At 40.8% G+C, this 17,573-nt stretch overlaps 1 protein-coding gene across 1 annotated transcript in view; it reads left to right on the forward strand.

The window, feature by feature from the left end:
* Positions 1–8,523: 8,523 nt before the first annotated feature.
* Positions 8,524–17,573, forward strand: part of PIP4P2 (phosphatidylinositol-4,5-bisphosphate 4-phosphatase 2) — a 42,181-nt gene continuing 33,131 nt past the window's right edge. The window contains exon 1 of the mRNA XM_060775584.2: positions 8,524–8,818. Within this exon, the coding sequence (XP_060631567.1) occupies positions 8,713–8,818 (106 nt within the window). The 5' untranslated portion in view covers positions 8,524–8,712. The remainder of the gene's footprint in view (positions 8,819–17,573) is intronic.

Raw genomic sequence — 17,573 nt, forward strand, 5'->3', positions numbered from 1 at the left:
ATGACGTCAGGCAAATAAATATACATGACACACGAACGGCATTTATGCATTCCTAATGTCATCTGAATTGTAGTCCATGGATGATGCTGAAATTACACGCTTCTTTCTGGTTCTTCATGTGGCAGATGTTCAAATTAAGCCTCAACCGTACACAACTTATATGCAACGCCCTTTCAAAGCAACATATTTGGGATGCCCTAAAACATTTGTTTCCATGACTGGAGGAATGTCGTATTTAAAAATAAGTGTTGTTGTGTGCCTTCAAGTTATTTTCAGTTTATGGTTACTCTAGATTGAACCTATCACAGGATTTTCTTGACCAGATTTGTTCAGAGGGGCTTTTCTTTTGCCTTCCTCTGAGGCAGAGAAATTGTGACTTGCCCAAGGTCACTAGATTTCCATGGCCTGTCTATTGAGAGTGCCTTCCTGCATGGCAGGGGGATGGACTCTTCCAGCTCTAGGATTCTAGGATTCTATATCAGGAGTAGACAATATAGGGTCTAATGGATACATTTTTTTCTCTCCCATCCACCATCTCATCCTGACCAAGGCCAACCCCTTTGGGATCCAAACGTTTCCCATCTTTCTTTCACTTTCTGCCTCCAAAAGAGAAGAGGAAGGGGAGAGGGTGGGTGCGTGGGTGGGTGGGGGACTAGGGGAGAACCCCCTCCCTCCTGGCCCGTCCACCCTGTTCCAGTCCGCCATGTGGCCCCAACTTAGAAAATTTGCCCGTGCCTGCCATAGACTATATTCAGAAGAAATAACTGATAAACCACCTCTGAGTATTCCTTGCCTAAGAAAATTATGAAATTCATAGGGCCACCATACTTACTTCCCCACTCAAATGCATACACACATTTTAGTAAGTGTTGTCAGGCTAAATAAATAATATGCAGCTACCCAGAATCCTGTGTTCAGCTAGAAATGCCCTTTGCTCTTATAGAAGCAATTGCTTTTGGATAGGTCTACAAGAACATTCAGGACAAAAATGGCTGTTTTCTAAAACATCTGCTCTTGATTTATTCCTTATCCAGTTTAAACATACGTGTTTGCATATTGGCTCAGTGTGCACTTGAATTAAAAAGTATTTTCCCAACTTGGCAGGACAGGAGTCCAAAATCACCTGGATGCTCGGCTATATCCACTTTGCCAACTTCCAGTATCTTACAGCAAACACTCTTTTATCAGCCAAACCCACAAACCAGTTAAACGGGAGCAATCCATGTACACCTCAGTTCCCAAACATCTGAATGCATCTCTGCAAATATGTGAATATGTGCTGTGGGGAGAATGAATGAACTGCAGCTGCATTGATACCACATCACAGGAAATACAATGATGCATCCAGACAGAGCTGGGAAATGTTACCTTTTGTCAAAATCCCACAGTCAGCACAATCTCCATACCAGAGGGAGACTTCTGGAAGTAGTCATCCAGAAAATAAAACCCTTTTCCCCAGGTCTGCAGCAGGGTTGCACGATATACAATTGAATTTGCAGGCAGAAAATGCAAGCATGCATAATTCAAGAGCCTTTCCAGACTGGCTTTCTTTTATCTCACAAGGCTATTCTATTCACCTTGCACACCAACTGTGCATGTGTCCCTTCAAAGTTTTGTTCCTTATTCCTTAAGGATTTTTATCAGCTTGCTGCCACATGTTCAAGACAGCGCAGGAAGTAAACTCCTGCTAAGAGGAAACTTTGTGTAGCATAGCAGGACATACTGGAATAAATCCTTTGTAAATCCGTTTTGAAAATACAACTGGTTCAGACTGATATATAGTTTTCAGGATGTTCATTAAAACAGTTTTTTTTTTCTAAACTTAAAACTTATAAGTGATAAGAAAACCCATATGCATTTTTGTATATATTTGATGTCTCAAATAGTTAATGCATAACACCTGGGCAAATACCTTCTTGCCTTTAGTTGACTGAATGGCTAAAAGAAAAGATGTAAATGTGATTGTCAGGGCTATAGCTCTAAAAGCATAAAACGCAGATACTCAAAATATTACATTTATATTGAGACTGTAGAGATCTGCACTTTGTAGTTATATTAATTTTTTAACATTAATTTACTTAACTGTTTGATGTTTTCATTACCATTCTTAATGAGACTGTGGAGATCTGCACTTTGTAGTTATATTAATTTTTTTAACATTAATTTACTTAACTGTTTGATGTTTTCATTACCATTCTTAGTCACCAGGTGGCAAACTTCCTATTATTTTTTTACTATTATTTTTTATTTACTGCAATTAAATGTCTGAAATAGAAATGCCTAAATTAATCACTCTCTCCAAAAATGTATTTGCAGGTATCACTCCTGAAATGCAAAACCTAGTACAGCATTGTCTTTATCTTTTTCTACTCATGGTGGTGGTTTTGATGGGGATCTTATACTTCCAGGTCCGTCAGTTCAAGCACCTTGTTGGACAGTGACTGGTGAATTATGAATGAAAAGCTGGGAAACAAGTGACATTGCCGCTGCCCCTCCCCCTAATCTTCACAATAAGTCCTCCTATTATTATTATTATTATTATTATTATTATTATTATTATTATTAGAAACACCACAAGATGAGTCAACAACAGACAAGATCATTCTGCTGGCTGTTATATTGGCTAACATGTCAGACACTTCCCGAGTGTTTAGGACTGTGTGATGTATCGGCGAATAATGTGTGCAGATCCCAGTAAGGTGGCCTTCTGCAGCTGGTAGATGGTAATTATGTCAGCGCCGAAGTGCAGGCCAAGGTCTATAGGCACTACACCCAGTGTGCCAATCACCACTGGGACCACCTTGACTGGCTTGTGTCAGAGTCTTTGCAGTTCTATCTTTAAATCCTCGTATGTGTCAGCTTTTCCAGTTGTTTCTCTTCAATCCTGCTGTCGCCTGGGATTGCGACATTGACGATCCATACTTTGTTTTTTAACACGATCATGAGGTCAGGAGTATTGTGCTCCAAAACTACTACTACTACTATTACTATTATTATTATTATTATTTTAAAATTGATTATTATTATTATTATTATTATTATTATTATTACTTTTGCTTTTCAAAAGTATTTATTCAGCCTTGTTTGCATTTGTTCTGTAATGCATCTGCTGGTGGTATGTATTATTGGTGGAGTACATCTAGCATGCCCGATTTAGCTGGATAAGACAGGTTAGCCCAGTGTTGCTTTTCATTCTATTTTAAAGACAGTTTCAGACTGTAACATTTAGTGCTGAAGTTGTTTGATCTATTTCTGAATTAAAATCTGCATGACATTTATGACTCATTCTATGATTTATTTTGCAGGTATATTTATCAGCTGGTGAGCACCTAGAAACTTTCCACTGGCTTCCCTACAGAGAACCAGATAGCAATAATAATTATTAATAGCTGTAAAGTATGCAAAGTTTTTTTATATGAACTGATCAAACACTAAGAGATATTAAGATAGCAATTGTTGAGCTCCCTCCCAAGTATAAGAAAGATTGCCAGAAATCTAATACAGTTCCAAGGTTCCTGAGTGCATTTATGCTGTAGAATGAATGCAGATTGATGCCACATTAATTTTATAGCTCAATGCTGTGGAGTTCTGGGAGTTATAGTTTGGTGAGACATCAGTAATCCTTGGCAGAAAAAGTGAAAGACTTTGTACAACTACCAGGATTTCATAGCATTGACCGCTGGCAGTTAAAGTGAGATCAAACTGCATTAATTCCATAACTCACTTGAATACTAACACATCCCAAGTGTTACAACAAGACCAAAATGCAGATGTGGGACTCCATTGCCACAATTTCATACCTTGTTGTAGACAAAAGCTAATAATCCTTTAAAGCCCTGCACCACTTGCAAAAATCCTAAATCTGCCAATCATTTTAATCCTGTTCACAAGGAGGAAGAATTTTCATCATGAGTTCACTGAGCCTTCCCCAAATACATAATTGGTTCCCGAATAGTTATCTTTTAATTACAACAATAGAATCAGCTTATACAGCTTCTCTTGACACATAACCAGACAGTCAGAATTCTTCACATGACTGTTGCTTGAGTTCATTGCAGAGGCAAATAGATCATTCACAGAAACTCTTCTTCTTCCTCTACCTTTGCTTTGCTTCTGCTTGCCTCATCCTTTTTGCTCTTTCAAGCCTCTCTCCCCCTGACCATCTTAGAAAGACGAGCTCCTGGTCTGTTGTTTCTTAAGATATTTTGCTACAACTGCAGTATAGCCTTGGAACAGTAGTAATTACAGAAGGTTTCTGGAAGTGTTCCAGTGAATAGATTAAGAAAATGTTGCAGAATAAATGGGAAATAATTGCAAGATTTCCTACAAAACTGGATTTGGAGATGTTTTTGCCTAGGGAGAGTAAGGGCCATTTGCCACTACAGTTAGGATTAATGAGTTAAAAATAACTGGCCACTTGTAATTAATTACTCTGTGTCCAGTAACAAAGATAAAGTTACATTATACTAGGATTATAACTTCATGATGGATAACTTCATTCCAGAGTTTGTTGTATAACACGAACTTTTCACATATGGTCTCACTAAATGATATAGAAATATCACATGCTTGTTCTATGCCTCTTATGGTACATCTACACCAGGCATGGGCAAACTAAGGCCCGAGGGCTTGATGCCCCCCCCCCCCGGGTGCTTACTAGGCTTGGTTGATCCAAACAAAAAAAAATGGTTCAAAACTTGTTTTGGATGCTGGTGGTTCAATTCTAAAGTCACTTCCAAATTTTTCCAAAAAAAATCCGAAACTATCCAAAACTTCTGAAACTTCTGAATCAATTTGTTAATGTGGACACACATGCACAGTAGGAAAAAAACAGCACTGGCACTGAGGAAATTTCAGGGGATTCTCCCCCCCTCATTTGTTGACCAATCCTGACGAAACTTGCTACAGTGGTAGAACACATGGACCACTGTTAGCTTACCAAATTTCATAACCTTTGACTTCTCCATGGATTTTTGACGAATTTTCAAAGTATATATATTTTTAATAATAAAGAAAATCTGTTCCTGGTTTGAAAGTGCTATTTCCTGTTTCATTTGATGATCTTTACTTTGAAAGTAGTTGTTCTACTCCAGAAACTTTGTTTGTGTGGCACAAACTCTGTTAAATTAGTGGAGAACAGAAATCATAGTACAGAACCCATCAAGGGACATCTAGACTGACCCCCTTCTTCTATAGTTGACCTCCTATAGTTTTTACTATAAGGATGCCTTCGGACTGAATAACAACAAAGAAACTTTTTTTTTTATCAAGGAATACATTGAAGGACTGATACCCGCAAGAACGAGAAATGGAAGATTTCCCCCCTCTTTTTTTACCACTCCCCTTTCCTTTTCACTTCTCTTTCCATAATCCTACTTCTCCTTCCTTCCTTCCTTCCTTCCTTCCTTCCTTCCTTCCTTCCTTCCTTCCTTCCTTCCTTCCTTTCCCCCCACTCTTTTTTCTTTCCAATCCCCATCTAATTTTATTTTATATTACTTCATTTGAAAATTTAATAAAAACTATTTTTTAAAAAAGAAAATACATCTTGCATTTCAGATATTTACATTACAATTCATAACAGTAGCAAAATTACAGTTCTGAAGTAGCAACGAAAATAATTTTATGGTTAGGGGTCACCACAACAAGAGGAACTGTATTAAAGGGTCGTGGCATTAGAAAGGCTGAGAAACACTGCCCTATGAAGAGCCCTCTGTTTGCAGAAAAGAAGTTTGAAAGGGGACAGGATTGCCATGTTGACATCTTTTAAAGGATGTCATATTGAGGAGGGGGAAAGCTGGTTTTCTGGTGCTCTAGAGCAGCATTTCTCAACCTTCCTATTGCCACAACCCCTTAATGCAGTTCCTCATGTTGTGGTGACCCCCAACCATAACATTATTTTCGTTGCTACTTCATAACTGTAATTTTGCTACTGTGATGAATCGTAATGTAAATATCTGATATGCAGGATGTATTTTCATTCACTGGACCAAATTTGGCACAAATACCCGACACGTCCACATTTGAATACTGGTGGGGTTGGGGGATTGATTTTGTCATTTGTGAGTTGTAGTTACTGGGATTTATAGTTCACCTACAACAAAGAGCTTTCTGAACTCCACCAACGATGGCATTGAACCAAACTTTTGGCACACAGAACTCCCATGACCAACTGAAAATACTGAAAGGGTTTGGTGGGCAGTAGACCCTGAGTTTCAGAGTTGTAGCACTGTGGACTCAAATAATGATGATTAAGACCAAACTTGGCACAGATACTCAATATGCCCAAAGGGACTCAGGGCAACTTACATGGGGACAAGCCTGAACAGCATAATAAAGTAAAATTGTTATTGTTGTTCATTTGTTCAGTCATTTCCGACTCTTCATGACCTCATGGACCAGTCCATGCCAGAGCTCCCTGTCTGCCGTCACCACCCCAAGCTCCTTCAAGGTCAATCCAGTCACTTCAAGGATACCATCCATCGATCTTGCCCTTGGTCAGCCCTTCTTCCTTTTTCCTTCCATTTTCCTTCCATTTTCCCCAGCATAATTGTCTTCTCTAAGCTTTCCTTTCTTCTCATGATGTGGCCAAAATACTTCATCTTTGCCTCTAATAAAATAAATAATAATAAATAATAAAATAAAATAGCACATTAAAATGATTGATTGATTGCTTTTATTTACAATATTAATAGCCCTCCTTTTTCAGCCATATGGTGACTCACGGCGGGTTACGGATTGGCACAATTCGATGTCAGGCATTCATAAAAGTACCATTAAAAATCAACATTACAATATAAAACATATATACAAACCATTAAAGCATATAATCATCGGTGTCATCCGGTTAAAAATGCCATCCAGTAAAATCATCTGGCCATTCCATGTTCATTCATAGTTCTGTGTTAGTTATTTATTTACTTTATTTATATACCGCTTTTCTCAGCCCTCAGGCGACTCAAAGCAGTGTTATCTATTCCACTGCATTCTCAAAAGCTTGCTCAAAGAGTGAGGTCTTTACTTTTTTTTTTGAAAGTCAGGAGGGAGGAGGCTGATCTAATATCCCAGGGGAGGGAGTTCCATAGCCGGAGGTCCACCACTGAGAAGGCCCTGTCCTTCCTCTTTCCTAATCGCACTTGCGAGGCAGGCGGGATCGAGAGCAGGGCCTCCCCAGACAAGCTCCTAGATCAGGGGTCCTCAAACCTTTTAAACAGAGGGCTAGGTCACAGTCCCTCAAACTGTTGGAGAGCTGGATTATAATTTGGGGAAAAATGAATTAATTTCTATGCACACTGCACATATCTTATTTGTAGTGCAAAAACACTTAAAACAATACTATAATTAAAATGAAGAACAATTTTAACAAATATAAACTTATTAGTATTTCAGTGAGAAGTGTGGGCCTGCTTTTGGCTGATGAGATAAGATTATTGTAGTTGTGTGCTTTCAAGTCGTTTCAGACTTAGGTTGACCCTGAGTGAGGGCCCAGTAAATGACCTTGGAGGGCCGTATTCGGCCCTCGGCCCTTAGTTTGAGGACCCCTATCCTAGATGGTTCATAGGAGGAGATACATTCGGACAGGTAATACATTGTAATACATCCTGCATATCAGATATTTACATTACAATTAATAACAGTAGCAACATTGGGTTGTTGTAGGTTTTTCCGGGCTATATGGCCATGTTCTGGAGGCAATTTTTCTCCTGACGTTTCGCCTGCATCTATGGCAAGCATCCTCAGAGGTAGCGAGGTCTGTTGGAAGTGGGAAAAGTGGGTTTATATATCTGTGGAATGACCAGGGTGAGACAAAGAACTTTTGTCTGCTGGGGCTAGCTGTGAATGTTTCAGCTGATCACCTTGATTAGCATTCAATGGCTTGGAAGTGCCTGGGGGAAATCTTTTTTTGAGAGTGATTTTATGTGCCTGTTTGTTTTCCCTCTGTTGTTTTGCTGTTGTAATTTTTGGGGTTTTTTTAATACTGGTAGCCAGATTTTGTTCATTTTCATGATTTCTTCCTTTCTGTTGAAATTGTCCACATGCTTGTGTATTTCAATGGCTTCTCTGTGTAGTCTGACATGGTGGTTGTGAGAGTGGTCCAGCACTTCTGTGTTCTCAAATAATATGCTGTGTCCAGGTTGGTTCATCAGGCGCAGTAGTAGTAGCAACATTACAGTTCTGAAATGGCAACAAAAATAATTCTATGGTTGGGGGTCACCACAATATGAAGAACTGTATTAAGGGGTCGTGACTTTAGGAAGGTGGAGAAACACGGCTTTATAGTATAGCCACCTTTTGAAAGTTTTTTTAAAAAACATCAGCTGGGGAACTCAGTAATGCAACCCCTTAACACACAAGGGTTGCTTGCATTCGACCAGGGAGGCATCAATAAAAGATGACTCTCTTCCTCCCTTCCCTCCCCAACTTTTCCTGCGATTGCAGAGAGAGCAGGAAGCGATTCCTGGGAACCCCTCCTCCTTTCCATTGATTGCCCGGGTCCCTTGGAAAATCATTAAAAAAAGAAGAAGAAGCCTGGGCCGGCTTTTCCCATCCTCCCCCGACTTTCTCTCCTCCTCCTGCTTCCCTTCTTTGCTCGCCCTCTCCCTCCCCTTTTGCTGCCTTGTGACTCGCAGATTGGGAGAGTGTGGGCTCCCTTTGGCAAGAGGCAGCCGGATCAGGAGCACACCCGCCTCTGCTTGGGCTCTTGCTGCAGTAGCCATGGCTGCGGATGGGGTGGATGAACGCTCCCCGCTGCTGTCAGCCCCCAATTCAGGCAATGTGACGCCCACCGCCCCTCCGTATTTCCCAGACAGCAGCCCCAGAGGTAAGCGCCAAGCTCTCCTTCTTCTCTCTTGCTATCTCTCCCATTGGCCTCTCCTCCAAGGTCGCCGGCTTTCCTTTCTCATGGCGCAATACGCATCCAACTCTCAACTCCCCCCTGAGCCTGGGAAAGGGGAGGAAAAGAAATGCCGTGCCTCTTGATGCCTATGCCTCACATTGATCCTTCCTTTCCTAGGCTTTCCTGGCCATTGCAGGGCTTTTCCCAGGAAGGAAGGGGGCGGAGATGGGTTGGCAATGCCTGGGTCTCCCCATCTCTGCTTCTCTCCTTCCCTTTCCAAGCATCAGCCATTTCAATGCGTCTAGCTGACTTCAAGCAAGCTGTGAGGGTGCTGTCTTGGACCTACTCCTGCTCTGAGTGGGTTCTGGTTGGAGAGATTGGGAGCCACTGGCCACACACGTGGGCTCCTGTGTCCTTGAGGGTCCACAGCCTTTCAGTCTGCATTGCTCTGCCTCCATCTTCCAATGGTGCTGAATCTAGGGACTCTTTTGGGTATGATGGGAGGCCACAGGTAGAGCCTTAGGCACCAGGTTTTGGAGAGTGTGGGGTGCTTTGCTGCTCTCCTAGCTCTATCCCTCATGTCAGAACCCACCCACACTTCATCTTGTGGTTAGAAGGATAGGAAAAAAGGGCTTGCTTTTGCTCCTCCAAATCAGAAGAAAGAGAGCTCAGGAAGTTGAATGGATGGATAAAGGCCGCATCTACATCAGTGTTTCTCAACCTGGGGGTCAGGACCCCTGGGGGGTCATGAGGGGTCATCAAAAACATTGGAAAACATCATATTTTCTGTTGATCATGGGGGTTTGTGTGGGAAGTTTGGCCCAATTCTAACTTCTGCAAGAATAGGACATACCCTCCAAGACAGTGTTTCTCAACCCCTGGAGGGGTCATGAGGAGGTGTCAGAGGGGTTGCCAAAGACCATAAGAAAACACAGTACTTTCGGTTGGTCATGGGGGAAGCTTGGCCCAATTCTATCGTTGGTGGGGTTCACAATGCTTTTTTTATTGTAGGTGGACTATACATCCCAGCAACTACAACTCCCAAATGTCAAAGTCTATTTTCCCCAAACCCTGCCAGTGTTCACATTTGGGCATATTGGGTATTCGTGCCAAGTTTGGTCCTAATCCATCATTATTTAAGTCCACAGTGCTCTCTGGATGTAGGTGAACTACAACTCCAAAACTCAAGGTCAATGCCCACCAAACCCTTCCAATATTTTCTGTTGGTCATGGGAGTTCTATGGGCCGATTTTGGTTCATTTCCATTGTTGGTGGAGTTCAGAATGTTCTTTGATTGTAGGTTAACTATAAATCTCAGCTACTACAATTCCCAAATGGCAAAATGAACCCCCACCCCAACCCCAGCAGTATTCAAATTTGCGCCTATCAGGTATTCGTGCCAAATTTGGTCCAGTGAATGAAAACACATTCTGCTTATCAGATATTTACATTATTATTCACAAGAGCAGTAAAATTACAGTTATGAAGTAGCATTGGAAATAATTTTATTTAATTATAAATCCCAGCAACTACAACTCCCAAATGGCAAAACTAACCCCCACCCCAACCCCAGCAGTATTCAAATTTGGACCTATTGGGTATTTGTGCCAAATTTTGGTCCAGTGAATGAAAATACAACCTGCATATCAGATATGTACATTACAATTCATAACAGCAGCAAAGTTACAATTACGAAGTGGCAACAAAAATAATTTTATGGATTGAGGGTGGGGGGTCACCACAACCTGAGGAACTGCATTAAGGGGTTGAGGCATTAGGAAGGTTGTGAACCACTGATCTACACTGTAGAATGAGTGCAGTATGAGAACACTTTAGTTGCCATGGCCCAGATCGTTGAGATGCTGAGAATTGTAGTTTGGTGAGGCATCAGCACTCTTTGGCAGACCAGGCTCAAGACCTTGCCAAAGTACAACTCTAATCAGTTTATCAAAAGGAAAAGAGCATAGACTAGGCATGGGCAAACTTCAGCCCTCCAAGTGTTTTGGACTTCAACTCCCACAATTCCTAATAGCCTACTGGCTATTAGGAATTGTGGGAGTTGAAATCCAAAACACCTGGAGATCCAAAGTTTGCCCATGCCTGGCATAGACTGACAAAAGATGCATCTAATGCAGTTTGACACCACTTTAACTGCCTTGGCCCAAAGTTATGGAATCATGGGAACTGTAGTTTTACAAGGTCTTTAGCCTTCTCTGTCAAAGAGTACTAGTGCCTCACCAAACTACAAATGCCAGAATTCCAAAGCATTGAGCCATGGCAATGTGGTGGCACGCTGCATAAATTTGACAGTCTTGATGCACCCAGAAAGGAACAGTGTTTAAAAAGGCACCCAGGGTTATAGGTTGAGTTTAATTTTTTGGAACATGGGTAAGTGAAAGTGTGGATATTGAATCTGTGGATAGGTGGTTCATATTGTAGCTGGAAACCCAAGCTTCCCTGATTACAATACAGTTATTTCCTCAGACCTGGAAGTGCCAAGTAGAAGCACAGTGGCCAACAGGACCTCACCACTGAGAGAAGAGCACTCTGCATATGCTTATGAAGCTAATTTTAATCCCTTTATTCATGTTAGATTTTTTTTGCAGCAGCAGCAGCAGCTGAAAGGTCAGAGCCCTGTTGCACTTCAATGACTAATAAATTTGATTATTTCCTAAGCTTTGGGGAAGTAGACCATAATTCAAAGAAAATATTTACTATAATACTTCAGTCAGTTGGCAGATGCCACAGAAATCTATAACAGGGAGCCTCAAACTTAAGCCAAGGGCCAGTTTATGGTCCCTCAGATTATTGGGGCCATATTATAGCTTGGAAAGTGAACAAATTCTTGTGCACACTGTCCATGTCTTATTTGTAGTGCAAAAAATAATGATGAAAGAATAATACAATATTTAAAATAAAGAACAATTTTAACAAACATTGACTTACCAGTAGTGTGGGTCTGATTTTGACACGTGTGATAGTCAAGTTAATTAGGATTGTTTTTGTGTGCCTTCAAGCCATTTCAGACTTAGAGCGACCCCAAGTCTGACGTTTAGGGCCGGGGGCTGGATAAATTATCTTGGAGGGCCCACAGGCCTTAGTTTGGGGACCTTTGATCCACACTGTAGATTTAACCATGGGAGTTGCAGTATTACAACAACTTTAGCCTTCTCCACGAAAGCATGCTGGTGCCTTAGTAAAGATAAAGGTAAACATTTCCCCCAACATTAGTTCTAGTTGTGTCCGATTCTGGGGGGTGGTGCTTATCCCCATTTCTAAGCCAAAGAGCCCTAAACGTTGTCCATAGACACTTCCAAGATCATGTGGCTGGCATGACTGCATGGAGTGCCATTACCTTCATGCCTGAGCGGTATCTATTGATCTACTCACATTTCCATGTTTTTGAACTGCTAGATTGGCAAAAGCTGCGTCTAACAGCAGGAGCTCACCTCGCTCCCTGAATTCGAGCCACCAACCTTTCGGTCAGCAAGTTCAGCAGCTCAGTGGTTTAATCCACTACATCACTGGGGGGCTGGTGCCTCACTAAACAACAAAATCCCAGGATTCCATGGGACTGAGCCATGGCAGTTAAATTGGTGTCAAACTGCATGAATTCTACAGTATAGACACACCCTTTGTCATATTATTGATGTTTCTTATGTTTCACTGCACATGAAAAGAGTTCGATACACCTGAAACATAGCCCTTGCTTTGTCTTGTTTTGTTTGTACATGCATAAGTGATCAGGAAATTGAGGTGTAAAAAGAAGGTTGGTCTTAAGTCTCAGTTGCTCAAATTTACAACATGACAGCTAATTGCATCCCGGAATATCATGCAGTTTTCAAACAATATGGAAGACTTATGGTTTACAGCAAAATCCTATGTATTGTTATTCAAAATGAAGTTCTTCTTTTGTCCATAGAGTTAATTCCAGATTGGGAGTATGCATTCTCCTATATATCTATTTAGAGTTGTTTGATTTCATCTCCTACCAGTTCTCACATTGCTGGTAGGAAAGGCCAATGACCAACTCCAATATACTGTCAGCCTGTCAAATTTGCCGGGTTGTTAGGGACACAGGATCGGTACTATCAAGGTGGATGGAAGCAACTTAAAGCAAAATTATTTTTTATCCCAAAATAACAAATCTCTATGAATCTCTTGGGTCTTCCATTTGGCAGAAGTTGATTGCAATATTGCATTGGACTTCTAGAGAGGTGTCCTCTTTAGGAATCTTTGGGTCCTTCAACACAATTCTATAGTCAACATATAGTGAAAGTTGACATGGAGTGACACTGGAAGACCTAGAGATACCTAGAAAAGCCATATTGTTCAAAATTTGCAAATAATCGAATTTGCAAAAGTTCAACCTGCAAATATAGAGTGCCAACAGTAGTGTATTGGGATTGCTTGGGCTAACACCTGGTAGTTCTAGACCCCTGATTCTGTCTAATACTGTACTTTTTACTGGTCTCTATTAACAACAGGTAGTTCTTGAAAGCAAGCAAGAAGGATCATGTTGCTCTTTAAACTATATCTAGATTAATGTCTGGACAATGTTGCACGTGTGTTTTGAAGCTGTAAGGCAAACTTGAAACAATCCAGCAATTTTTTTGAACAAACACATGAGCTCTTGGATAGGGATTATTTTGTTTTTATTAGAGGCAGGGTTAAGTGAAACTATGGAAAGGTATTTCCAGTTATTGTGATAAGTATGGTGAATTGTTTGATTTGAAGTTAAATAGTTATGTTATGTTCTTGATTTAAATGGATACCTGCTCTGTCATTTGGACAGTGAGATATAGGAAATGGTTAATCTCATGGTTAAAGTTTTTTGATTTATGACTATGGTTGCAACCCTAAACATACCGCAAGAACCCAATATTTGTGGAACCACTACCTGCAGTTTCACTAGGAGCCATGGTTTCACATATCCACGTGAAGTCCTGGAATGTATCATCTGTGACTATAGGGGTTGTAACTCCCCCAGCTTTTTTTTAAAGTTACAACAGATACAATATATTAGACCTTACTTGTGTATTACTTAGGGCACTTGTATAATGTGTGAGTTATAACAGTGGTTCCCACACCAGTGGTTCTCAAGAACAAAAATATGGTCCTCTGCCTCACCATTACTGTACCATTGCCTTGAAACCACGTGGCAACAAGAGTGACTAATCTCACAAAACTCTCTTATAGTGCCGAGGCAATGGGGATGTCGGGAAAGGAGAAATGCTGACTACCCAATAAATATTACTACTACCACATCAGCTCTAGATTATTAAATATGGTTTTCTGTGGGTGAGCAGATGGTTATTACTGATGGTATATGTTATGTATCAGAAACTAGAGCTGATGTGGTCTATCCAATGCAGCTTTCTGAATCAGCATCCCAAATAACCTAACCGAATCTAAAGTTGACCAAAAAATTATTTGTAACCATTTTGGTACTAATGTTGGAGAGTGAGTGGCCCCTGGTCAAGTGGTCCCTGGTCAAAAAAAGATTGGGAACCACTGAGTTAGAAGGATTTCCCCCCCACATTTCTGAGATATACTCATAGAACCCAGGTTTTAAAAATGATCACCTAAGAAATGCATGTTTTCCCTTTTGCACTTTCTAAATAACCATATCCTATAACTTCCTTTGATCTCATCAGGAATTAAAATCCACATATTTTCCTTACCACAGCCCATGTGGCTCTGTCTTGTCAGCCCTGAGACAACAAAATGCTCAAAGGCAGGGCTTGGTAGTAGTTACTGAGCATAGCATTTTAGGTAAAGGTAAAGTTTCCCCCCTGACATTAAGTCCAGTCTTGTCTGACTCTGGGGGTTGGTGCTCATCTCCATTTCTACGCCGAAGAGCAGGCGTTATCCGTAGACACCTCCAAGGTCACGTGGCTGGCATGACTGCATGGAGCGCCGTTACCTTCCTGCCGGAGTGGTACCTGTTGATCTACTCACATTTGCATGTTTTTGAACTGCTAGGTTGGCAGAAGCTGGGGCTGACTTTGTACTAGATGCCAGTACATTGAATGTTTTAGTATTATAAGCATAGATATGAGATACATTATTGTGAGTATATAACTGTATTACTTTTTGGTCTATAGTGGCCTTCCGCCCTTGCTGACAGAGGGAGCTCACCCCACTCCCTGGATTCAAACTTGTGATCTTTTGGTCAACAAGTTTAGCAGCTCAGCAGTTTAACCCACTGCACCATTGGGGGTTTTTATGCCCCAAAAATAAAAAAAATTAAGTACGTATTTTTCTGTGTATAGAGACTTATTCATAATGAGAGATGTCAAAAATTGTCTAGCTGGAGAGTATATAGACAAACAGGAAACCCAGCATGGTTTTTTTTAGTATTGATTAAATCCTACCAAGCATGTATTAAAATAAGCAGAGGTAATTATATTTTAAGGATCCCTGTGGAGTATCATAGCAAACTACCATATTCCAAAGATAAAGATCATTTATCTTATTCCCATTACTCCACATAATTATTTAGTGTTAGGTATTCAGCAAGTAAATATTTGCAGTGTGATCCTGCCGAAAGTTAAGCATTTGTTAAGCTTTATTGGTCTCAGTGAGAGTGAGATAAGCATTTTTTCAATGGAAAAAATGCTTATCTTTGGTTGGATCATACCATAGTCATTTGACAGGTCAAATTCTGATGACAAGAAATCTGATGTTTTCTTACTTTATCACAAGGCCATAACAAATAGTATGTCTTCATCTTAACTTGAAAGCACATTAAAAAACCCAGCATTTTAATATGTCGTGTAAGGTACCATCCTCTTGGGAAACTGATTTCCAGTTGTATTTAATCTGTGAATAAAAACCAAGAAATGAGATACGCAAAATTGGTAGGAGCATGTGCACAATACGAGGAAAGGGTATAAATGTAGTTAGTGAAATGTGATATAGTCACTTAGAGGCAGTGATGATAATTCTCCTAGGGTAGGAAAAAAAATCTGCTAGTAAAATCTTATAAGCAGCCATACTGACCTAGTGAGTATGTGAGTTATTCAGAGCTGTAATTGTTGTCTAGCACAGGAAGGAACTTTCTTTTTCCTTAAAATGGAAAGGATGAAACTTTGGGTTTTTGCAAATCCTTGGAAGAGAATCTCAATGTGTTCACCCTTTAACACACTATGTTAGAGACCATAAACTGTGTTATGTTAATCGATAAATGGTCAGGCTAGCACAGCGCGTTAAACCACCTGCTATAGAAAATCCTGCCGACCAGAAGATTGGCAGTTCAAGCCCAGGTTGGGGTGAGTTCCCACCATTAGCCCAGCTTCTGCTCACCTAGCAGTTCGAAAACAACAATGTAAGTAGATAAATAGGCATTGGTGGGAAGGTAAAAGGCACCCTGAAAAACATGCTGGCAAAATCCAACCAGGAAAGGTGTCCATTAACAACAGATTCCTTGGCATGGAAATTGAAACAACAGCACCTCCCCATGGCTGAGTCTAGCACAGCTGGATGTCAGAGATTAAAAGAGGGAAGCCTAACTTCTATTTATGTCTGTCTTTATCAATTGTATAACGGCATTAAATATTTGCCATATATGTACTTGTAATCCACTCTGAGTCCTCTCGGAGAGATAGAACAGAACATAAATAAAGTATATTATTATTATTATTATTATTATTATTATTATTATTATTACCCTAAGAGGGGTTGCTAATACTGAGAGTGTGACTCCCCCAAGGTCACCCAGTGGGTTTCATGGCTGAGTGGGGAATCAAACCCTGGTCTCCGGTGTCATAGTCCAACCCTCAAACCACTGTACCATTCTGGTTCTCACATATAATTGGGTCATTCTTAAATTGCAATAATGAGTGTCCCTAATTAACATAATAAAACTTAAGCTTAATTAATTACTGATTAAATTTACTGTATATATTCATGTGTAAGGCAACACAATTTATACACTGAGGGCAGATTTTGGGGCCAGAATTACATATTTTGATACGTTCCATGGATAAGTCGAGATTCACCACTGACTTGGGGTGCAGCCACCTTTTCTACCATTGCCATTTCCCTCCTGGGATTCAAAAAGGCCAGCAGTAGTACTGCAATGGAGAGGGTAGAGGGGCTGGTCCTTATTTTGGGTTCTCCTGGGATGGACCCAGTCTTAGCCACTCTACTCATAGGAAAAATAAAGAGTCACAGTACAGTACTTGTGTTGACCCAAGTTTTTTGAGTCAATGTTTTGATTGACATTCCTAAACGAATACATGAGTATATACAGTAGCTAATTCTTTCCACATAATATATATCACGTTGTATGTATTTTGCCCCTTGTATATCCCATTGGAGCCCCCGGTGGCACAGTGGGTTAAAGCACTGAGCTGCTGAGCTTGTTGATCGAAAGGTCGCAGGTTTGATTCTGGGAAGCGGCGTGAGTTTCTGCTGTCAGCCCTAGCTTCTGCCAACCTAGCAGTTCGAAAACTTGCAAATGTGAGTAGATCAATAGGTACCGCTCCGGCGGGAAGGTAACGGCGCTCCATGCAGTCATGCTGGCCACATGACCTTGGAGGTGTCTACGGACAACGCTGGCTCTTCGGCTTAGAAATGGAGATGAGCACCACACCCCAGAGTCAGACATGACTGGACTTAATGTCAGGGGACTACCTTTACCTTTTATATCCCATTACTTGTGCTCTCAAATCTCTCAGTGACAGAGCCTTTGACCTCTGCAGTATTGTTAATCTACATCTTCTGTCATCCTTGA

The sequence above is a fragment of the Anolis sagrei genome, chromosome 4, assembly GCF_037176765.1.
Source record: "Anolis sagrei isolate rAnoSag1 chromosome 4, rAnoSag1.mat, whole genome shotgun sequence".
Taxonomy (NCBI): Eukaryota; Metazoa; Chordata; class Lepidosauria; order Squamata; family Dactyloidae; genus Anolis; species Anolis sagrei.